At 35.9% G+C, this 24,899-nt stretch overlaps 1 protein-coding gene and 1 pseudogene across 3 annotated transcripts in view; one reads left to right on the forward strand and one right to left on the reverse strand.

The window, feature by feature from the left end:
- The window catches only part of SBF2 (SET binding factor 2), a 474,770-nt gene that overhangs the window by 151,664 nt on the left and 298,207 nt on the right, over window positions 1-24,899 (reverse strand). For all 3 annotated transcript variants that reach the window (XM_035722821.1, XM_035722820.1, XM_035722819.1), the window contains exons 15-16: window positions 16,194-16,303; window positions 14,292-14,441 (exon numbers count right to left, since the gene is read on the reverse strand). In XM_035722821.1, the coding sequence (XP_035578714.1) occupies window positions 14,292-14,441; window positions 16,194-16,303 (260 nt within the window). The remainder of the gene's footprint in view (window positions 1-14,291; window positions 14,442-16,193; window positions 16,304-24,899) is intronic.
- On the forward strand, window positions 5,784-6,208 carry LOC113914356 (annotated as a pseudogene).

Consider the following 24,899-nt stretch of genomic DNA (forward strand, 5'->3'; position numbering starts at 1 on the left):
TAGCACACCATTTACATACATTAAAAATACATGTGCATTAATATATATTTTTTAAAAACATCTGCATAAAAATGTTAAACACATTAAAATGACTGGGGGAGATTGGGAGCATAGTGGTGATAAAAATAAATAAACAAGTAAATAAAACAAGAAAGGGATCTTGTATGGACCAAAGATGATTAGTGTGTTATGAACTGAGGAGCCAGGATTGTTCCCAGTAAGCAATAAAAAAAAAAAAAGGACCCTGAGATCATGGAATTCAGTGGTAAGAGGAATCTTGGGGGCATCTAGTCCAACCCCGCTGACAATGTAGGAATCCATTGTCAGCTTTCCTGAAAATGACTAAGAACTATTTGATGCAATACTCTATCAATGGGGAATATATATCTACAGAGTAATCCATTTCATCATTAAGTTTTAAATGTTAGCTCTAATCTACCCCATCCCAGATTTACCAGATCAGAATCTTTGATGATGGGGCCCAGAAATGCACATTTAAAAAATTTAAGAAAAGTTTTAGAAATGACTACATTAAATAATAGGACATTAATTATTCAACTGTAGCTACCTAACAAATTTACCTGTGGAATTTTAAAAAAATAACAGATTTTAAGCTTCATTCCCAATGATTCTAATGAACTAGGTATAAACACTTGAGCTTTAAATATATCAATGACAGTACTGTCTACCTGCATGTGAACTTTAAGTTTTACTTTTGAGCAGAGGTCATGAAGTATTAAACTATCCATCTACATTCTCTTACCAAGATATTCCTGTGCACGAGACATAAAAGTGAACAGAGGCTGGCTTTGGTTGGGGATTAGATTACCAGAAGTCACCCCCCCACCTTTATCCACAGGGCATGTGTTCCAAGGCCCCCAGTGAATGCCTGACACTGGATAGTACCAAGTCCTACATATATTATGTTTTTTCCTATACATATGTACATACCTATGATAGTTTAATTTATAAGTTAGGCACAGTAAGAGATTAACAACAATAATATAATAAAACTATAACAATATACCGTAATAACAACTATGTTAATGTTGTTTCTCTCTCTTTCAAAATATTATACTGTACTCACCCTTTTTCTGGTGATGATGTGAGATAAAATGCCCATGTGAGATGAACTGAGGTGAATGACATAGGTACTGCGACACAGCGTCAGGCTGTTATTGACCTACTGACCTATCGATGAATAAACAGAAGGAGGATCAATGGGTTCTGACTGTGGCTTACTACTTGTAACTGAAACTGGGGAAGTGAAACTGTGCATAAGGGGAAACCTACTGTATAACCAAGAAGGGTAAAAGCTATAAACCTGTGTATGGATAGAAACTGTGTAAAACTGAAATTCAAATTAGCTGAGGTAAGTAGCTACTTATATTACATTCACTTATTCATTTACTCATTCATCAAACTTTTATTGAGAAACTACTTCATACCAGATATAGTGGAACATACAGAGAAGTCAAAACAGGCAGTTTCATTATTTGTAATAAGCACAATGGCAGGGTCATGATGGATAGGATGGGGGCAGTATGACATACAGTGGAAGCACACAGAAGTGACTACCAATCCATAATTAATGGGCTGAGGAAGGCTTTCAGGAGGAAGTGACATCTAAACTGAGATGAAAGGATGAGTAGGAGTTAGCTAGGTGAAAGGGATGAATGAGGGAGTGGGGAATAGAAAGAATTCCAAACCAAGGCAATAAGATATGCAAAGGCCAGAAGACTGACAGCAGTGAAAGATGAGGCTATAGAGGTAAGCACAGGCCAAGATATGACTAGAATTTACTCTGAATGCAAAGGGAAAGGATTTTAAGGTGGGAAGTGACAAGATCCAAGTCAAATTATAGAAATAGCACTTTGGTAAAGAAAGGAAATAGATACGCTAGGAGGATGGGTCAGGATGGATGTAAGGAGACCAGTTAAGTTAGTGCAGTAACAGGATAAGAAATGTTGGTGACTTAAATCAGGATATTGGAATTTAAGGAGAGAGAAAAGTAGATGGAATAGAGAGATATTTAGAAAGTAAAATATACAGGACTCAGTGGCTGAACAGATAGGAGGATAAAGCTAAGAGAAAGTCTAATTCCATGTTTTAGGCTTATTGGTGCCATTTGTTGAAGTAGGAAACTCAATAGGAAGAGTTTGTGGGTAGTAGCTGGAAATGGGGGTAAAAGATTATTATTTCAGTTTGGACCATAACATCTAATAGCTTTGGGACATTCAAGCACAGATGGACAATAACCGGCAGGATATTAAGCTCTGAAACTTAAGAGGTAGATTTGGGCTTGAGATACAAATCTGGAGGGCATAAGTAAAAGATGGTAAATGGGGATGAGTAAGATTGCCTGGGAGAATCTTGGACTGGCAGATAATCTAAAAATGTATCTAAAGATGTAAAAATGAACATTACCATTTGCAAGGTTGAGGGAAGAGAAGCCCTATCAAAATGACTGAAAAAGAAATTCAAAAGAAGTAGAAAATCAGGGGAAATATTATCAAAGATATGGGAGGAAGGTTTTGTAAAGAGCATCATGAAATGCTACCAACTGTCAAATAAGATAAGAATTGAAAACTTTCCACTGTATTTATCAATAAGTTCTCATCAATGATCTTGGTTGAATAGTGGTAGGTGAAGATTTGACCTGAACCTTACAGCTGTTAGAATAAATAACTTCTTAACAAATTTCCTCCTAAATCTGAAACTCAAAATTGTAAACAAGGAAGTTAGTTCCTTAATAAGTAACTTAGAAAAGTGGAATCTTATTTCAATAATTACTGCTTCCAAATCCAAGGACAATAGGGTGAAAAAATAGATACTAAAAGTGCTAAATCAGAACAGCTTAGCAACCCTTGAATCTCAAGCCTTGAACCCTCACCAATCTCAGAAACCATAAGAGAGTGAGAAAATATTGGGAAGAAAAAATTTTTTCTTTCTGAAGACTTCTGGCTTCATTTTATACTAATTCGGCATGGGCTGTATTTATTTTCAAAATGGCTTTTTTTGTTTTTATTTTTCTTGGCAAGTTTTACTGTGAGCTTTCTAATTATAAAGCAAAATTTCTTTTCTTCACCATGCTTTATGTGATAGTATTTAAAATCGATGTGAATTATTATATCAAAAAACTCATCTATTAAAGAAGTAATTGGCCTTTCTGAACGATTTTTCCATCTTTTGTAATTATCTTTATTAAAAAATTGTACTTAGAAAAAATTAATTATATTATCATTTATACATTCAAACATATCTGAATACTTTCTGTGCACCAGGTGCCATTCTGGATGTTGGGTGTACAATAACGAACAATACAAAATCTGTTTTAATTCAGTTAGGGTTGAGTTTTTTTTTTTTAAATATTTTTAAATTAATCATTTGACAGAGAGATAGAGAGCACAAGTAGGTAGAGAGGCAGGCAGAGGGAGAGGGAGAAGCAGGTTCCCCGCCGAGCAGGGAGCCCGATGCAGAACTCGATCCCCGGACCCTGGGATCATGACCTGAGCCGAAGGCAGCCACTTAACCGACTGAGCCACCCAGGCGCCCAGGTTGAGTTTTTCTATAGCAACTGTTACTTTCAAAAATGGAAGAAAAAAAAAAAAAGATCCACAAGTTTCCAGAACACAGGCTTCTGATCTAAATTTAAATTTAGCTATAGAGCATCTAATTGCCACCTATTGTGTTTTGAAGAACACAGCATCGGTGAGCTAAAGGCACAGAGTGAATAAAAACAAAAAACAAAAACTAGATTCAGAACTCACCTCTTTGATGTATGAGCTCTGTGATTTGGGAAAACTATTTAATTTCTTTGGGCCTATTTCCAGAGGGTAGCAGTGACTGTGGCTAACCCAGTTTCAGAGCCAGAAGAAAGCTGAGGTTGTCTGAGGCCAACAGAGTGATACATGTACCCAAGAAGAAGGACAGGACAATTACGGATGATGACTAGATGGTTCTCTCACAAGGGAGAGTGGGGAATGAAAGCAGATTTGGGGAACAATGGTATAGGTACTAACTTTGTTTTAGGGGTCCTTCTGCTTAGTTCATACTCCACACAAGGTAAAGCAAAGAATGACAAAATAAAAAGAATGTGTACATGGTGAAGCCTGCTGACTGTAAGCTCCATTTTAGCATGATCTGGTTGAGCTATTTGGATGAGAAACTCCTAATCTCAGTATCTTTAGTAAAATCTTTTTCTCTGGCTGTTCACATTTCTCAAAGAACTGTTTTCCATTTTTCTGACTTGAGAACAAGTTGCCAGAGTTCTGGGAGCTGAAGGCAGAAAGTCTACTGGTATTCTCAATATTTGGCATTCACTTAACTCCCTTGTTTGCAGAAAACCAGAATTCCCCTCAGCTAGACCTAGTGTCTCCCAGGGTAGTGATGTCCTCTCTCTTAAAAAATAAATACACAAACAAACAAACAAACAAACCTCTAATCTTCTACCAGGGTAAAGGAGGGGCAGTTGGCTATTTACACAGAATTGAAAAATTTTCTAGGAGGGCAATCCAACTGCATCCTAAGGGGACTTTCAACAAATCCTCTTTTTAATGTTTTAGCCCCACCTAAACCTCCTGTTTTCAGAGATTACTTGATGTCCCCAATCCCTAAGCCTTTTGCAGTTCTGCAAATTGGGCTGCTTCAAGGCTTTTACAACCATCAGTTAGGAAAAGGCGGTCTTGAGTCTGCTAAATAAAGTCATTCAACAGCAGCTTTCCAGTATCCAAAATGTCATTGCTCTTGTCTCCTCTCCTGCTTTGCCTGTGGGTTTCTACATTTAAAAAAATCTTTTGCTTTTGTTTTACTGGAGTTTTGGGCAGTAGCTGAAGTTAAATGTCCATATTCAATCTGTTCACTTTAACCAGAAGTTACTCTACCTACTTCTCTCATCTCCCACCATCTTTCTACCCTACATTTGGCAACACAGAAATATTTTTCAATCTTCAAAAACACAGGCCCTTTCTATATTTGTTTTCCTACTAACAACTTCCTCTATCTGGAATACTTTCCCTTTCAATTCTTGTCTGACAAATGCCTTCTGTGACCATGTCCTTCCCACTCAAAATCCAGTAATCCTTTGATAGCATTCAGAGTTTTACACAAATCTCTATCAGTGCATATCCCACTATATTATATATATTTACCTGTGAGATTTTCCTTCTGGATTGTGAACTCCTTAAGAACCAGGATATCTTAATCACTTCAGTATGAAGTGTATCTCCATATCTAGTATAGAGACTAGTATAGAGTAGAAATCAGTAAACGAAGGAAGAGAAGAGAAAAAGGAAGTAAAAAACTTACCCTGGTAAGTAAAATGTATTCTACTGATTAATATACTCTTAATGTGTTAGTCTGTTTTGGGTTGCTGTAACAAAATACCATAGACTGAGTGGTTTATACAATGGAAATTTAGTTCTCATGTTTAGGAGGTTGGAAGTTCAAGATCAGGATGCGGCATGGTCTGCTGAGGGCCCTCTTCCAGGTTGTAGACTTTTTATATCCTTTCATGGTGGAAGGGACAAAGGGAGCTCTGTTGACTCTCTTTTATAAGGGTATTAATCTCATTCATGAGGGCTCCATCTTCATGATCTTATCACCTCCCCAAAGCCCCACCTCCTAATACCATCACCTTAGGGGTTAAGTCTCCAACATATGAATCTGGGAGAACATATTCAGACCACAGCACTTAACAAAATCCCCAAATTTGCTACTTCATACATACATACAGTGCATGAGTGTCCTTAAAAATTTGTAGATTGCTCTTTCTACCTCCAGCCATGCTAGTGAGTGGAGCTGTACCATGTCCACCCACCCAACCAGAATGTATGGTTGTGGGGAACTGCTCCAGCTTTTGGATCAAGAGGAACAAGCAGACATACAGCACCGAGCCCAATAACCTGAAGGCTCACAACTCCTTCCACTGCAACAGGCTGATTCACCCCAAGGCTGTGGGCCCATGGCCAAGGGCAAAGGCGTAGTGGTGGTCATATGGTAGAGATACCAGCGAAAACCCGCCACCTCCTATGTGCGAGCCGCCATTAACAAGAATGCCTGGGCCACCCTCAGCAGCATCATGCACGTGATCTTCAAGAACAAGTACTGCCCAGATCTGTGCATGGATGCCATTCACAGAGCCAGCACCATCCTGCACAGCCAGAAGCTTACAATGGTGAAGAACCGGAACCACTCCAAGAGCTCCTGAGCACCTGCCCTCCACCTCCAAAGCAATAAAGGTATCAACCACCTCAGAAAAAAAAATCTAGATTAAGTCAATCTGATGTGGAAGTTTGGGGCTCCAGAATAGAAGCCTTTTTTTCTCATACTTTTAAACTCCTCTGTGGTTTCCTATTTTCTGAGTCCTCAGCCTAAGAGCCCAATATAAGAATCTACCCAGCAACCAATGAATTTTTATGAAAACATTTTCTTGGTGTCTGGAATTTTCAGCCTTGACAAAATCTGAGGCTTAGACTTTGAAGCCTCTCTTCTTTAATAAGGCAGGATCTTTGGTTACTTTCTGAGATACTGACAACCGTGAGCTGAAGTCACACTAAGCCCAATGTTTAGTAGTTTACTTTTTGTTTTTTGTTTTTTTCATAGTAAGACTTTCTCAGTGAAAACAAAGTCACTGATTTGCATCCCAGCACAAGTTCCTTATCTTGTCACAGACTAGCACTTGGAACAGTATTGTATTAGACCACTTCACTCTCCCCTCCTTGTATCTTCTCTTCCACATTTTCCATCTTCCTGTTTCTCTCTGCTCCACTATGTGTAATTGCTTCACGTGTATTTTCCAGTTCACTAGAATTCTTTCACTGTATCTAGACTGATGTTTAACCTATTCACTGAGTTTTTTGTAATTATGTATTTCTTTGTTTACTTATTTAATACCAATAAATTTCAAACATATATCAAAGTTGAAAGAATTTTACACTGAAACACCTGTATGTTTCCCCTTAGAGTGTATCATGAACAGTTTACTAGGCTTGCTTTATTATTTATCTATCCATTAATCCATATTATTTTAGTATATTTCAAAGTAAATAGCAGACATCAATTATTATGAAATTCTTGGATTATAGGATAGGTATTTGCTTGTTTTTTTCTAAATTTTATTTTATTATGTATATGCTTAGTTTTTTTTTAAAGATTATTTATTTATTTATTTATTTTTGAGCGAGAGAGAATGAGAGAGAGAGAAAGCACATGGAGGGGTGAGGGTCAGAGGGAGAAGCAGACTCCCTGCCGAGCAGGGAGCCCGATGCGGGACTCCATCCAGGGACTCCAGGATCATGACCTGAGCCGAAGGCAGTTGCTTAACCAACTGAGCCACCCAGGCGCCCTGTATATGCTTAGTTTTAAAAGACTCTCTCAGACTCTCTTTCTGAAGTGACTGTAACAGTTTACATTCTCAACAATAAAGTATAAGATTTCCAGTTACTTTACAACATTGCCAATATTTGGCATTGTCAGTCTAATCCTAGCATATGGGTGGGTTATATAGTAGTCTCTCACAGTGATTTTAATCTGCATTTCTCTGATGACTAATGATATTGAGACCTTTTTCATGTGGTTATTGACCAGTCACATATTATTTTGTGAAGTATCTGTTTAAATTTTCCATTTTTTAAAATTGGTTTGTTCCGCTTCTCAAATTGTAGGAGCTCTTTATATAAACACGATACCAGTTCTTTGCCATATATATGTATATATATTTTGGGAATATTTTTTCCCAGTTTTGCCTATTCATTTTCATAATGGGGTCTTTTGATGAGCATAAGTTTTAATTTTGATAAAGTATAATGCTCATTTTTTTTCCTTTTTTGGTTATCACTTTCTGTGATCTAAGAAACTGTTGCCTATTCCTAAGTCATGAAACTATTCCGTGTTTTCCCCTAAAAGCTTTATGGTTTCAAATTTTATGTCTAGATCTATACTGTACAACTCAAAGTTATCCTTGTGTTTGATGTGACATAGAGGTTGAGACTCAATTTTTTCCATAGGGATAGTCAGTTATTCCACTACTATTTGTGGGAAAAATTTCCCTTTCCCTATTGGGTTACTTTGGTGCTTTTGTCAAAAATCCCATAAATGTGGGTCTGTTTCTGCGTGCTCTTTCCACCGATCTATTTGTTGGTGCTTATGTCAGTACCACAGTGTCTTGATTATTGTGGGTTGATAAGTCTTGAAATCAGGTAGTGTAAGTCATCCAATTTTGTTCTTTTTTCAAGATTTTTTGACCAGTCCTCTGCATCTCCATATAAATTGCAGAGTCCAGCTGTCAATCTCTATAGAAAAGTCTGTTGCAATTTTGACTGGGATTGCATTCAACCTATAAATCAATTTGCTGAGAACAGACATCTTAACAATATTGAGTTTTCCACATCCTCTGAATTTTTATTTTAAGTGATTATATAAACTCAGCTGTCCATTTTTGTTAGTTTCTGGTTATTGGCTTATTTTGTACTCCATCTTTTATTTATTTAAATATTTTAATTATATATTCAAGTTGGATAATCCCAAAATATAGTCGTGGAGAGTGCAAATCTGTTGTTGGTTGTATCTGTTGACATTAATTCATACTGGCTAACTTCCTTGGTATTCAATCACTTTAAAGTAATGAGTTCATATTTTATTGAATTTAATCTGTGGGAATCCTGACTACCTAATTTGGGGCTGCATTCTTCCAGAAAGGATTTACAATTGATTCTTTTAGAGGCAAGGGTGAGGGGCATGTTACTATTGAATAGGGATTATTTTCTCTTTTAATGTCCCAGACTAATGCAAAACTCTCAGGTTTAAACAGCTCTCCTACAGAGGCCAGTGCTTAATTGTGCTCACAAATTTGGTTTTCCCAACTGCTAACTGCCCAGAATTTGGTTTTCCCTATTTGTCCTTTTCCTGAGAATAGAAGAAGGGCTTGTTAGACATTTCCTTCTCTTCTTAGGAGAAACAATGTATCAAAATCACATGGGTATTTTTTTAAATTTTTTTCTTTTTACAATTTTTCTAAGACCTATTTCTACTGCATTAGTGAGAGGGCTTCTCTAGCATGCGGTTGTTTATGATGCTGAAAATGGAGGACTTCACTGGGTTTTTTAATTCTAATTTATTGTTAAAAAATTTCAGCAATGGGACGCCTGGGTGGCTCAGTGAGTTAAGTGCCTTTGGCTCAGGTCATGATCCCAGGGTCCTGGAATCGAGTTCTGCAATGGGCTCCATGCTCACTGGGGAGCCTGCTTCTCCCTCTGCCCGCTGTCCCCCCTTCTTGTGCTCTCTCTCTCTTTCTGACAAATAAATAAACAAAAATCTTTAAAAAATTTTAGCTACAATCTTGACATCATGTATCTGCTAAAGTTTTAATCATGTCTCTGCTAAAAATGAAAAGAGTTGAGGCCATGATATTTTTGGAGAGATTTATAATAATCTCAGTTATAAAAACACCCCAAATATGATGTTATTTGAAATGAGATGATACATAGGAATAATCTATAACCTCTATAAACCAGTCCTTTAAAAAATTTCCTTGGCATTGAAAGAACTTAATAAATAAAATAGTCCCCTATAATACTCATGTTCCACTTTATTTTCCCTTGAGGACAGAGAAGGACAGAATAACTTCAAAATCACGAAAAGCAAAAATTACTAAAGTTGTTGAATCACTAGCTAAAAATTAGTTCACTTAGTTGAGGTTTCTTTCTTAAAATACCAACACAGATGTTTGGCCTCTCTGCCTTGAAACTCTACGCTTTTGTAAAAAATGTTCAGAATGTCACGTTAAATCCCCACAAGTAACATTGTTGCAACAAGAATATAAATACTAACAAATCCCAAGTTAGTAATAAATAACCCATTAAAATAAAAATATCACATGTGAGCCCATTTATAACTGAGAAGAGCCTCTATATAATGTTAAACAACAGCATGTGCTGGAATAAAGACAGGATCCATTTTTATGTACTTATGAAATACTGCATTAAAAAATATTAAGTGCCTTAGCCCAGGTGTATTTGAAAGCAGAAAAAAACATCCATGCCTTTTTCTCCCCAGAAATATGATTATTCAAATGAAAAAGGAAAATATTCATAGCCTGAGGGTACCTGGCTCTTCTATAAGTGATTAATTAGTGTATGCTAAAATTAAATTTAAAGAAACCTTAAAACTTAATTCCTAAGTTAATAAACAGCACAGAAGGTACTAATGGAAAAAAAGCTTCCTAAAATAGTTTTTGTAGTTTTATCAGCAGTCATAGGGTACCAAGAAATTACCTAACTTTAGGGCTTCTAGAGACCTTCATCTGTTAATCAAATTCGTTTGTTCTCTATAAATATAGCAAAGTAACAAAAGACGTGGCTTTATTTAGGTCAAATTTATTATGTTTTATTCTTCTCATAAAGGTGCTCAATGATGTCCTTCCTACAAAAAGAATCTTTTTTTAATTTATAAAATATATGCTTATGTTTTATATAATTTAACTAAGCATGTGTGTGTGTGTGTGTGTGTGTGTGCGCGCCTAATCCATACACCAGAAGTAACTATTATTTAGGATTTACTGCAAATATGCTTCTAAATTTTTAGTATGTTATAATACACATGTGTAATTTTAGGTCAAAAATAGAATCATATTAGATCTACTTTATGTAACTTCCGTTTTGCCTACCTAGCAATATATAATAGAAGTTTTCCATATGGGAACATATTACAAATCTATTCTTTTTATGTTGTAGCTGAGCAGTATTCCAAATAGTCGTACATAATTAAATTAATCAATATCCAAATGGTAAACATTTAGGTTCTTTTAATTATTGCTATTATTATAAACTATTATAGCTAGTATAAAATACTTTTTAAAATAAGAATGTCTTCCAGTAAAGGTGAATCATCTCCTGTCTTGTCAATTTGCTTAAACAAACTACAGAGTACTTGTTACAAGATTGCATTTTTTATGCTAGATTTTAAGTTAGAATTTCGGAGAAAGATATCCTTTGAAATGAGTTTAAAGAGAAAAATAAGCCCTGCAAAAAAAATCTAATAGCAGTACCCTACGACCTGAAGGTTTATAAGTTACAAGGTTATAAAGAACAATGACACAATGAATACTCATATATCTAGTTTAAGAAATAGAGTATTACCATTACCATTGAAGATCTCTGTGTCACCTGCCCTTCCTCTCTGTCCCTCCAAGGTAATTTTCTTCAATATTTTCTTTATTATTTCCTTGATTTCCTTTTTTCCTAGTTTTACTGAGGTGTAATTGAGAAATAAAATTGTAGGGTACAATGTGGTGATTTAATATATGTATACACTGCCTTGCTTTTCTTTATAGTTTTACCATATATGTTGTATCCCTAAATTATATATTTCTAAATAATATATTACATGCTTTAAATTTTATACTAATGGAACCATATTGTAATTGGATTGTCCTTTTATTTTTGTGCAGAAGTATCTTCTTTAAGATTCATCTACATTGTTCCTTGTAGCTACAATTCATTTTCTCTACTAAAAAATATTCTAATATAAAAAGCACAATTTATTTATTCATTCTAATGCTGGTTGGCATATTAGTTGTTTTGTTTTCTGCTATTTCAAACAATGTTCCTATGAACATTTTTGTGCATGTCTCTTGGTATATGGGTAAGAGCTCATCTAAGAGTGGAATCACTGGGTCACAGACTATATTAATTTTAATGTAGTCAAATTTATCAATCTTTTCTTTTAATCAGCACTATTTGTGATTTGTTTAACAAATCTATCCCTACCCTAAAGTCAAGGATATCTCCTTTAAAGATTGTTTGAAAAACTGTAAAGGTTGGCTTTTCATATTTAAGTCTTTAGTCCACATGAAACTGCTTTTAATGTATAGTGTGGTATCATACACCAGTGAGGTATCTGTACATTTTTTGTGTACATGGTCACCTAATTGTCCCAGCACTATTTACTGAAGTTTTTATCCTCTTGTCACTGATCTGAAATGACAATTTTGTCATAAGTCACATTCCCATATATGTGTACCTCTGTGTATTATCTGTGATCATCCGTTTATGAATGCTGTTCTATATTCTGTTCTTTTGGTCAATCTCTTTATGATTGTGCCAATACCACACTGTCTTAATTACTGCAGTTTTAAACTAATTAAAAATTGTTTTAAGTTTTGTTGAGGTATAATTTATAAATAAAATGTTAAAATATTTCAAGTGTACCTGGTGGTGATTAAGCATACATCGTGAAAGGATTTCCATATTTATCTGTTTTGTTGTTGTTGTTGACGTTTGGTACAAATATTTAAGTTCTACTCTCTTGGCAAATTTCAAGTACATAATACAGTTTTATCAACTACAGTCACCACATTTTAAATTAGATCCTCAGGACTTAGCCAGCAAATAGCTAAAAGTGTACACCTCTTACCAACTTCTCCCTGTTTCCCCCACCCCTCAGGCCCTGGCAACTACTTTTTTACCCTGTTTCTAAGAGTTTGACTTTTTTTTTTTTTTTAAATATTCTACATATCTGTGATACCATGCAGTATTTATTTTTCTCTGTCTGGCTTATTTCACTTACCATGATGCCTTCAATATATATCCATGTTATTGCAAATGGCAGGATTTCCTTCTTTCTCATGGTTGAATACTTTTATTGCTTATATATACCACATCTTCTTTTCCTATTCATCTGCTGATAGACACTTAGGTTGTTTTCATATCTTGGCTATTGTTAAAAATGCAGTGAACATGGGGGTGCAGATACCTTTTCAATATCCTGTTTTCCTTTGGATATACTCAGAAGTGGGACTGTTGTATCATATACTTGTTCTGGTTTTAATTTTGTGTTTTTCATAGCAGTTGTATCAATTTACATTCCTACCAACAGTGCACAAGGGTTCCCTTTTTTCCACATCCTTCCCAACACTTACCTTTTATCTTTTTGGTAATAGCCATTCTAACAAATGTGAGGTGGTATGTCATGGTGATTTTGATTTGTACTTCCCTGATGATCAGTGATGCTGAACACATTTTCAGGTACCTTTTGGCCATTTGTATGTATTCTTTTTTTCTTTCTTTCTTTTTCTTTCTTTCTTTATATGTCTTCTTTTAAACTAATTTTTGATATCTGACAGGACCAATTCCCAAGTTTGTTGTTGTTGTTGTTGTTTTAGGAATATGTTCGTAATTCTTAGGCTTTTGCTCTTCTAGTTGGAATTCTGATGGAAATTGCATTGCCTCTATTGATTATTTTGGGGAGAATTGATATCTTCACAATATTGAGTTTTCCAACTCATGGACATGGTGTATCTTTCCATTTAATTAGGACTTCTTTCACCCATAAGTTTTATTATTAATTATACCTAGTAATTCTCATTTTCCAATCTAACAGAATTTAACATGCATTTTGTTTACTTTCTCTAGAGTCTCACAGATAGTCTTTGAATTCTTAATATTTAATTACATTCTTCTCCTCGTGCAAAAAGTTTGAGAAATAGTATTTGTATCACTTGTAAAGAATATGATGTCAATGTCATAAAATATCTAACATGTGAGACAGGATGGAGAAATCAGATTATTTGCTTCTCCTAAATTGTCTTCACTATTTTATGGGAAGTTTATTTCTGTAAGATAATATATATATTTTGATGCCAAGTAGAAGTATTTTTTGACCTTTATGCATGGTGCTTAGTAGATACTTAAGTAATTCATTTATAACTTGAATTATCCATCACTCATTACCCTCTACCTTAAGAGTACAATTAAAAACTGACTGAAATGAATAATTAAAATTAATTATTAAATAATCTAACATTGAGTAACATAAAACTGAATGTCATAAAGATGACTTTTCATTTTTCATTTTCAGAAAGTTTCCTTAAAAAACAAAATAACCTAGTATTTTTCTTTTTTTTTAAGATTTTATTTTATTTGAGAGAGAGAGAGACAGAGCACAGAGGGAGAGTGAGAGGGAAAAGCAGACTCCCCGCTAAGCAGAGAGCCCGATGTGGGGCTCAATCCCAGGACCCCGAGATCATGACCTGAGCCAAAGCAGACGCTTAACTGACTGAGTCATCCAGGCTTCTCTACCCTAGTATTTTTCAAGAGAAAACAACAGTAGTATGAAAAACTCAATATTTATGCCAAGTAATAAATGTTTCTGACAGAAATGGTATGGATATTGGTTCTTCATCCTATTCACTGTGGAAGGCACAAGAACTTGAGATATCAATAATTACAGAATCTCCTGGAAAAATAAAAAGTATTCTCAAATATTAGGAATAATCTGAAAGAAATAAAAATTACCTGTAGAGTACAGTTCATCATCCTTATTATATAGTCAAACTGTTGATGGTCTAAAATAGCCCGGTTTTGCTGGACATGTAAACCCAGCTCATCAGTGAGACACTGTCTTGCTGCCTTTCCTTTAAGGGCTCTCAATGCAGCTGGAAGGGTCTAAGGCAAGAGAAGCAGAAGTGAACGAAAGGTATCAGTGGAAAAAAACAACATTCAATCACAGTGAAAATTCAAGGGCACCCTATAAACCATTTAACAAAGATATTAGAATTAAACTTCCAGAAAAGAGTGGATTTGCTATTAAGAACAATTATAAAATAGATGGGTTTATCGTTATTTTTATTTGTAAGCCACCATGAAAAATAAGAACTGATTTATGTAATAAGTTAAAAAACATTAACTTCACTTAATAAAAAAACTCAACAAAACTTTGGTTACCAAAACACTCATGACACTTAGATACCTTCTTCCAATAACTGGCCACATCTCTGTGGCAAAAATAGAAGGAAAAACTAAAATGACAAGAAACACAGGTGATTTTATTCTTTTAAATTATTAAGTTATTTAATCACTAGTCAATTTTAATTTATGACTAGAAAATTCTACATCTCCTCTTCTCATTTCAATATCATAATAAAGAAGGGAAAAGGACTCAGATCAACAAACAGAAATGTCTAGATTTATGCATTAAAATTCTTCCACTTTATCACCCAGAAGAATGTCTCTCCCAGTTTACCATTTAGAGCCTAGTTAATGTACTTTATATAAAATAATAATAGGCTTACTTAACTTTGAAAACCTAAAAAATATAGAATAAAGGAGCAAATAAGAAGGAAGGGAAAAAGTCTGAGAGTATAACAATATTATAGGCAGATACAAGAAACAGGATGTAAAACCTGAAAGCAAGAAAAGCAAAAGGAAGTATATTACACTTCAAGCAAAAGAGAAGATGAAAACCAAAAAAAAAAAAGTCAAAACCTAAAAAGGCTTGGGGTCATTTACTATAAGGGTAAAAATGTTACTCTCTTCATGCTTTAGCCTCTTGTAATAGATGTTCAGAGCTATGATGAGTCACTAAGATTACATTATGTTTAACACATTTTCCTAAAGAAGGCAAGAAAATGTGATTTAATGAGGCACATTTAAGTTGAATACCACTATTTTTACAATTCATTTCTTATTCTGACTAGATTCCTTAAAGAAAATTATATTTAAAATGTTAAATTTGGGGGTGCCTGGGTGGCTCAGTCATTAAGCGTCTGCCTTCGGCTTGGGTCATAATTCCAGGGTCCTGGGATTGAGTCCTGCATCGGGCTCCCTGCTCTGTGGGAAGCCTGCTTCTGCCTCTCCCACTCATCCTGCTTGTGTTCCCTCTCTCACTGTGTCTCTCTCTGTCAAATAAATAAATAAAATCTTTAAAAAAAGGTTAAATTTCTAAGTAGGATTTAAAGAACAATGTTTAAAAGTTTAAGGAAAAAAATCACTATCAATATTTCTCTGGTAGCCATATAACTAGGCATGACAAAGATTTTAAATCTTAGACACAATTCATTTAAAATGATCAAAACGGGTGCCTGGGTGGCTCAGTCGGTTAAGCGGCTGCCTTCAGCTCAGGTCATGATCCCGGAGTCCTGGGATCGAGCCCCACATCGGGCTCCCTGCTCAGTGGGGAGCCTGCTTCTCCCTCTCCCTCTACCTGCCGCTCTGCCTGCTTGTGCTCTCTCTCTCTCTCTGTCAAATAAATAAATAAAATCTTTAAAAAAATAAAAAAAATAAAATGATCTAAACAGTGAAAGGACACTTGATAAGGAAAAGAGATGGAATTGGAGGAGAGGTCATTTGGCAAGCTAAATATGTAAATCTGAAAGGGAAATGATGAACGCTTACTTGGGAAAGAAGGCATTTTATTACCTTTTCAGTCTCCAATGTTTTATTTTCAAATATGAATGAGATGCAGTTTCTAACAACTTCCAATCTCTGTGCACTGTTGAAAACTGTTGTCACCTTATCCATTATCGAAACTAGCAGAGGAATATAAAGACAACATAAATAAGTTAAACTCCTTTGGCAATTACAAAAGCAAAAGGAATATTACTCTTTACAGTTTATATGGCTGTAACTATTTACATGACCAACATTTAGGATTTATTCTTTTCCCTGGTTACATGGCATTGAAGGTATTCCATTTCATTACTTTGATTACATATTTAGGTTTTGAAATGTCAGGCTAGTCAATGGCTTATTGAGGATAATTTCACAGGAGAAATTCCAATGATAAAATGAACTCATGCAAATTAATTCATACTGTACAGTAAAACTGTATTAATCAAAAGTAAACATCCTCTTTTAACTTGAATTGTAAACAAACTGACAAATGTTTGGGGTACAGTATCATGACAAAAGTAGGTAATATTTATATATGAGAGGACTACTAACAAAAAAGCTGGTATTTCTAAAATACTACCAAAGAAAAACCACATACCACAAAAAATCAGATTCTACAAATTTGAGTAGAGATGACTTGAGAAAGCACTATACAAAAAGAGAAATGATTATGGCTCAAGAATTGCTATATGAGGGCGCCTGGGTGGCTCAGATGGTTAAGCGTCTGCCTTTGGCTCAGGTCATGATCCCAGGGTCCTAGGATCAAGGCCCGCATCGGGCTCCCTGCTCTGCGGGGAGCCTGCTTCTCCCTCTGCCTTTCTCTCTCTCTCTCTCTCTCTCTCTGACTCTCATGGATAAATAAATAAAACATTAAAAAAAAAAGAATTGCTATATGAACTCGGGAGTGGTTTTTTAGTCCTACGAACTATGTACCAGTCACCTTTACCATAAGATTGAATAATTCTAGTCTAATACACAGGGTAAAATTACTTAAAATAAATTTACCTTACTAAAAGAATATTAGAAGGATATAAATAAAAGTAGTACTAGTTAAATAAAAGTATAATTTCACTAACACCTTTACTGTATCATTGGTACTAAAGATGTAGTATCAATCATTCTTAAGCCAAAAAGAAAGACCCCTTATATATATATTTTTTTCTTTTTATTTGAGTGTAGTTGACACACAATGTTACATTAGTTTCAGGTGTACAACTTGGTGATTTGACAAGTTTATACATTATGCTTTGTTCACCACAAGTGTAGCTACCATCTGTCCCGTTATATAGCGATTACAGTATCATTGCCTGTATTCCCTATGCTGTCTTTTCTTTAAGATTTTATTTATTTGAGAGAATGAGAAAGAGCAAGAGGGAGAGAGCACAAGCAGGGAGAGGGGTATAGGGAGAGGGAGAAGCAGGCTCCCCACTGAGCAGGGAGCCTGACCTGGGGCTTGACTGCAGGACCCTGGGACCATGACCTGAGCTGAAGGCAGGTGCTTACCCCACTGAGCCACCCAGGCGCCCCCATGCTGTGTCTTTTATTTCTGTTACTTATTCATTTCATAACTAGAAGCATGTATCTCCCACTTCCCTTGACCCATTTTGCCCAAACCCCTCCCTCCCCTGCAACCATCAGTTTGTTCTCTACATTTATAGGTCTGATTCTGCTTTTTAAGACCCCTTATATTTGATGGCTGCTCTTGGAATCTAAAAGCATAATCTCTTCACTTCCCCTCATACCTAAGAAGAAAGACTATCATATCTTACTTATTAACATCCCTTTCATTTCATCAATACAAAATCTTATATCCTTCAAATCATTTTTAAAACTTTATTTTGAATAATTTTAAGCTCACGAAAAGTTACAAAACAGTACAGAGAAGACTCATGCATTTGTCACTTCAGCTTCCCCCAACGATGACATCTTACCTAACTAGAGCACTTTATCAGAATCAGGAAATCAATTGGCACATATCATTAACTAGACAATAGAACTCAATATTTACCAGCTTTCTTCAAATCATTTTTTTAAAAGATTTTATTTATTTATTTGACAGAGAGAGACACAGCGAGAGAGGGAACACAAGCAGGGGGAGTGGGAGAGGGAGAAGCAGGCTTCCCGCTGAGCAGGGAGCCCGATGTGGGGCTCGATCCCAGGACCCTGGGATCACGACCCCAGCCGAAGGCAGATGCTTAACGACTGAGCCACCCAGACGCCCCCAAATCATTTTTAATGATTTAATCATGCAACACTGATATTCTGCATGACCATGATTAAATAGATTATTTCACATGACTCTTCTGTATGAAATGCTCATTCTTTTTTTTTTTTAAAGATTTTATTTATTTATTCATGAGAGACAGAGAGAGAGAGAGAGAGAGAGAGAGGCAGAGGGAAAAGCAGGCTTCCCGTGGAGCAGGGAGCCTGATGCGGGACTCGATCCCAGGACCCTGGGATCATGACCTGAGCCGAAGGCAGACGCTTAACCATCTGAGCCTCCCAGGTGCCCTGAAATGGTCATTCTTAATTTGCGTGCTCTGGGGCTTCCCACACATGAAGGTCAGTGGAATAGACTGAAATAGAAATCGATCTATATTTAGAGTAGGAAACTTCTTAGAGTCTCCAAATACTCCCACATATTTTATTGAGCAACATCTTTAACCTGTGTTTATAAACTTTTAATTCCAAAATCTCTTCAGCAGTATTTTAAATTTTCTTTAGGGCAAGCAGTTAAAAAAAAAAACAACCCACATGTTCTGGTAGTAAGTCTGTTTAGTTACTTGAGTATTTGAGACTATGACTTAGTTCACTCCCAGAAGAAAATTCTTCACTTAGAGTTACTGATACTTCAGATTGGCCAAATGCCCAGCTGTGGCATTCTAATACTTTCTAACATCTGATGACAACTCTGGCTTATGAGTACTTGACTTCCCAGGGCTTCCTTTCTAAGGCTTTAGCTTTCTAATGCTAGTTCCAGTCAATCACCATTACTCTGGCTCCTCTGAGGAATGGGTGGAAACTAATTAACCTCTCAAAATGTGAATGCCTCATAAGGGGACAAAGCAATTTTACACTCATATTAAATGAGTATCATGTAAAATGGAACATTCATACCTTTTAATTTTAGTACAAAGAAAATCCTGATTCTGATCAACCCAAATGAACAAGAAAGTTGGACAGAGGTTCCTGTATTCACTCATTCATTCATTCAGGTTTTACACGCAGGGCTAAATACTGAGTCATGTGTATCTCTCTCACTGATTATAGTGAGATACTCTACACATATCTAAAGAAAGAATTCAATGTGGATTGAAAATTAGGAAAGTAAAGAGATTATACAAAGATAATACTGAGACAATTAAGACAATTCAAGCAAATTAAATTTTAAACAAACTCCTCATCTGTTCATGTGGGTATTTAAAGAAGGTACTCAACTAGCTTATGAATATTAAAATTACCTAACTCCATCAAAAGATAACTATTTACCCTAACATTTCTACCTTCTCCATCCTCTTCTCTAGTGAAAGTCCAATCAACACTTAAGAAAAAGCTATTAATTCTTTGGAAAATAATGGCAAATTAACATTACTCTGTAAATATACAATGACTATACTGTTATCCATTGGTAATAAAATTACACTTACTTCTAGGTATGATGGAGCAGTTTGTAGCAAACTAAAATTCCTACCAGGAATAATTACAAAAGTCAGATAAAATGCAAAATGATCTACTTAAATATATCAGATTGCCGCAGAAGCACAAGAACAGGAGGACCTACAATTCCAGAGAAGGGAAAAGAAGCTAGCGAGGTGAGTCAACACACACATCTACTTTTCCCTTAGGAGATTTGCCAATATTGGGTATAGACGGGAGGCTGAGAATCCAGGCTTGATTCTGGCAGATGGCTAGGCTGACCTACAAAGTTTCTGGTGAAAGCTAAACTGGCAAAAGTAGATGTGTGCTACTGCCCCTAGGTAAACCACTAAAAGAACAACAAACAAATGTATAAACAAGTTAACAGAGATAAATTATGGAATAAGAAAAATACTTTATTAATCTAAAAGAAAGCAAGAAAGCAGGGGGAAACATAAAACAGGAAGATTAAATAGAAAAAACAACACAGTAAATAACATTAAAGCCATTAATATACCAGTAATTATATTCATGTAAATATTAGTAATATTATTAAATAATATAAGAAGTATAGTAAGAGACTGGTTAAAAAAAAAACCACCACATGCTGTTTACAAGAGGCATTCATAAAATATAAGGCCCTAGAAAGTTTGAAAATAAAAGGATAAAAAAAGATAAACCATACAAACACGAAGCAAAGGAAATCTGGCATAGCTATATAAACATCAAAGTATATTTTAAGGCAAGAAGCATTACTAGAGACAAAGATGAAAATTTCATAATGATAAAAAGATCAATCACCGGGATTATACAACATTTAATAAACATATTTGCATCCAATAAATCATCTTCAAAATATATGAAGAAAAATAGGCAATCCTACTATTATCACAGGAGACTTGAACACATCTCCCTCAATAGCTGAAGAAGGAAGAGATAAAAATCAGTAAAGACAACCCATAAAACAGGAAAAAATATTTGCAAATTATATTCTCTGATAAAGGAAGATAAGCTGTGTGTGTGTGGGGGGGGGAGCCTCTATAAGCTGGCACCAGAAAGTGATACAGAAGTGGGATGTAATCCTTGGTGGGACAGTGTGGTCTCAGCATCCCCAGGATCACAGGAAGACTGGGAGTGCCTGAGTGTGTCAGAGTTCCCAGGCATCGGAGCGCAGAAACCGGCAGCAATCAGTGAGCCCAGGAATGGGCTCTCAGCTCGGTGTTGCCATATATCACAAACCATGGCATGGCTGGGCAACAGCTCTCTGAGCAGGGGCCCAGAGAGCGGGAGAACCACACTGAGACCCCGTTTCTTCCCCTGGGAGGAGCAACACGGGTGCACACTGCAGGAGTCTACAGGGTTTGGAGACACAAAACAGGGTCATGTGCCTGAGATAGAAACACAAGGTTACAGGCTGGGTAGCACGAGTGCAGATGGAGACCAGGGAGACAGGAGTGATTGCCTGCTTTTCCCTGAGGGTGCTGAGGAGTGGGGCCCTGAGCTTTCAGCTCCAGGGCTGGAGATCAGGAGGTCACCATTTTCATTCTCATCCTCTAAAGTGGCACAGAATGCCTTCCGGGAACAAAAGTCACACAGAGCAATCAGATCCCCTTACTTAGCCTGGCCCCCCAGGAAGGGCAGTACAATTCCGCCAGGGGCAAAAACACTTGAGAATCAACACAACATGCCCCTCCCCAAGAAGAACCATAAGAACATCCAGCTAAGACAAAGTTTACTAATTCTAAAGAACTGCAAAACTCTAGAACTAGGGGAAAATAGTATAATAATTCATGGTTTTTTTCCCATGATTCTTTAGTCTTTCATTTTTTAAAAAAGATTTTATTTATTTATTTGACAGAGAGAAAGACAGTGAGAGAGGGAACACAAGCAGGGGGAATGGGAGAGGGAGAAGAGGCTTCCCGCGGAGCAGGGAGCCCGATGCAGGGCTCGACCCCAGGACCCTGGGACCATGACCTGAGCTGAAGGCAGACGCCTAATGACTAAGCCAACCAGGCGCCCCTCTTTAGTCTTCCAATTTTAATTTTTTTTCTTTCCTTTTTCAACCAATGTCTTATTTTATCAACTTTTTAAAAAATACTTTAAAATTTTCAATTTTACAGTTACATTCTATCCTTTCATTGTATTTAATTTCATATATATGTTCATATATTATATATCGTCTCATATATATATTATATATAAATATAATGTCTCATATATAATTAATTTCATGTATATACATATATATATATTTTTCTTTCTTTACAATTTTGGGATGCAGTTTCTTCTCACACACCAAAATACACCCAGAATCTGTCTAATCACCTGTCTGATCATATTCTCTCTTTCTTTTCTTTTTTTTTTTTTTTGTGAAAGTCTTTTTTAATTTGTCTTTACAGTTATATTTTATCCTTTCAATGTACTTAATTTTATTTTTGTATATATATGTTTTTCTTTTTTTACAATTTTGAGATGTAGTTTCTTCTAACAAACTGACCAAAATATACTCAGGATATCTTGTATTGCTCTGTTCTGTTCACCTCTTTATATTACTTCTTTTTTGTCTTTTAATTTTCATTTTTACAGTTACATTCTATTCATTCATTGTATTTAATTTTATTTTTGTACATATATAAGTTTTTCTTTCTTTACAATTTGGAGATCTAGTTTTCTAACAAAGAGACCAAAATACACACAGGATTCAGTGTATTGCTCTGTTCTGTTCAACTGTCTGATTATATTCCTTTTTTTAAAATTTTTATTTATTTTTTTTAATTTTTTTTAAAGATTTTATTTATTTGACAGAGAGAGACACAGTGAGAGAGGGAACACAAGCAGGGGGAGTGGGAGAGGGAGAAGCAGGCTTCCCACTGAGCAGGGAGCCCGATGCGGGGCTCAATCCCAGGATCCTGGGATTATGACCTGAGCTGAAGGCAGACGCTTAACGACTGAGCCACCCAGGCGCCCCTCCCTTTTTTTTTTTAATTCTTTTTTATTTTTCGGTTTCAGGTCTCTTCTGATTTGTTTAGTGTACATTTCTCTGGGGTTATTGTTGCCATTTTAGTATTTTGTTCTCTTGTTCATCTATTCTTCTCTGGACAGAATGACAAGACAGAAAAACTCACCTCAAAAAAGAGAACAAGAGGCAGTACTGACTGCCAGAGACCTAATCAGTATGGACATAAGTAAGATGTCAGAACTAGAGTTCAGGATAACGACTATAAAGATACTAGCTGGGCTTGAAATAGCATAGAAGACACAAGAGAATTCCTTTCTGGAGAAATAAAAGAACCAAAATCTAATCAAGTCAAAATCAAAAAGGCTATTAATGAGGTACAATAAAAAATGGAGTCTCTAACTGCTAGGATAAATGAGGCAAAAGAGAGAATTAGTGATTTAAAAGACAAAATGATGGAAAACAAAGAAGCTGAGAAAAAGAGGGATAAACAACTACTGGATCACAAGGGGAGAATTCGAGAGATAAGTGATACCATGAAGTGAAACACCATTAGAATAATTGGGATCCCAGAAGAAGAGGAAAGAGAGAGGGGTGGGGGCAGGCAGAAGGTATACTGGAGCAAATTATAGCAGAGAACTTCCCTAATCTGGGGAAGGAAATAGGCATTCAAGTCCAAGAGGCACAGAGAACCCCCTCAAAATCAATAAAAATAGGTCAACACTCTGACTTATTATAGTGAAACCTGCAAATCTCAGAGACAAAGAGAAAATCCTGAAAGCCACTGGGGACAAGAGGTCCATAACCTACAAGAGTAGAAACACTAGACTGGCAGCAGACCTATTCACAGAGACCTGGTAGGCAAGAAAGGACTGGCATGATATATTCAGGGTGCTACATGGGAAAAATATGCAGCCAAGAATACTTTATCCAGCTAGGATGTCATTCAAAATAGTAGAGATAAAAAGCTTCCAGAACAAACAGCAACTAAAAGAATTTGTGATTACTAAACCAGCCCTGCGAGAAATATTTAAAAGGGATCCTTTAAGCAAAGAGAGAGCCCCAAAGTAACATAGACCAGAAAGGAACACAGACAATATACAGAGACAGTGACTTTACAGGTAATACAATGGCACTAAATTCTTATCTTTCAAATAGTTACCCTGAATGTAAATGGGTTAAATGCCCCAATCAAAAGACACATGGTATCAGACTGGATAAAAAAAGTAAAACCCATTAATATGCTGTCTGCAAGAGTCACATTTTAGACCCAAAGACATCTCCAGATGGAAAGTATGGGAGTGGAAAACCATTTATCATGCTAATGGACATCAAAAGAAAGCTAGGGTGGCAATCCTTATATCAGACAAATTAGATTTTAAACCAAAGACTAATAAGAGATAAGGAAGGACACGATACCATAATTAAAGTGTCTATCCAACAAGATCTAAAAATTGTAGTATTTGTGCTCCCAACGTGGGAGCAGCCAAATATATAAGCCAATTAATAACAAAATCAAAGAAATACACTGATAATAATACAATAACAGTAGGGGACTTTAACACCCCACTCACTGCAATTGACAGATCATCAAAGTAGAAGATCACCATGGAAACAAGGGCTTTGAATGACATACTGGACCAGATGGACTTCAAAGATATATTCAGAGCATTTCATCCTAAAGCAACAGAATACACATTCTTCTCAAGTGCACATGGAACATTCTTCAGAATAGATCACATACTGGGTCACAAATCAGGTCTCAACTGGTACCAAAAGACTGGGATCATTCCCTGTGTATTTTCAGACCACAATGTTTTGAAACTGGAACTCAATCACAAGAGGAAATTTGGAAAGAACTCAAATAGATGGAGGCTAAAGAGCATCCTACTAAAGAATGAATGGGTCAACCAGGAAATTAAAGAGGAATTTAAAAAATTCATGGAAACAAATGAAAATGAAAACACAACTGTTCAAAATCTTTGGGAGGCAGCAAAGGCAGTCCTAAGAGGGAAGTGTACAGCAATACAAACCTTTCACAAGAAACAAGAAAGGTCTCAAATACACAGCCTAACCTTACACCTAAAAGAGACGGAGAAAGACTGCAAATAAAGCCTACACCCAGCAGGAGAAGAGAATTA

Source organism: Zalophus californianus, chromosome 11, assembly GCF_009762305.2.
Source record: "Zalophus californianus isolate mZalCal1 chromosome 11, mZalCal1.pri.v2, whole genome shotgun sequence".
Classification (NCBI taxonomy): Eukaryota; Metazoa; Chordata; class Mammalia; order Carnivora; family Otariidae; genus Zalophus; species Zalophus californianus.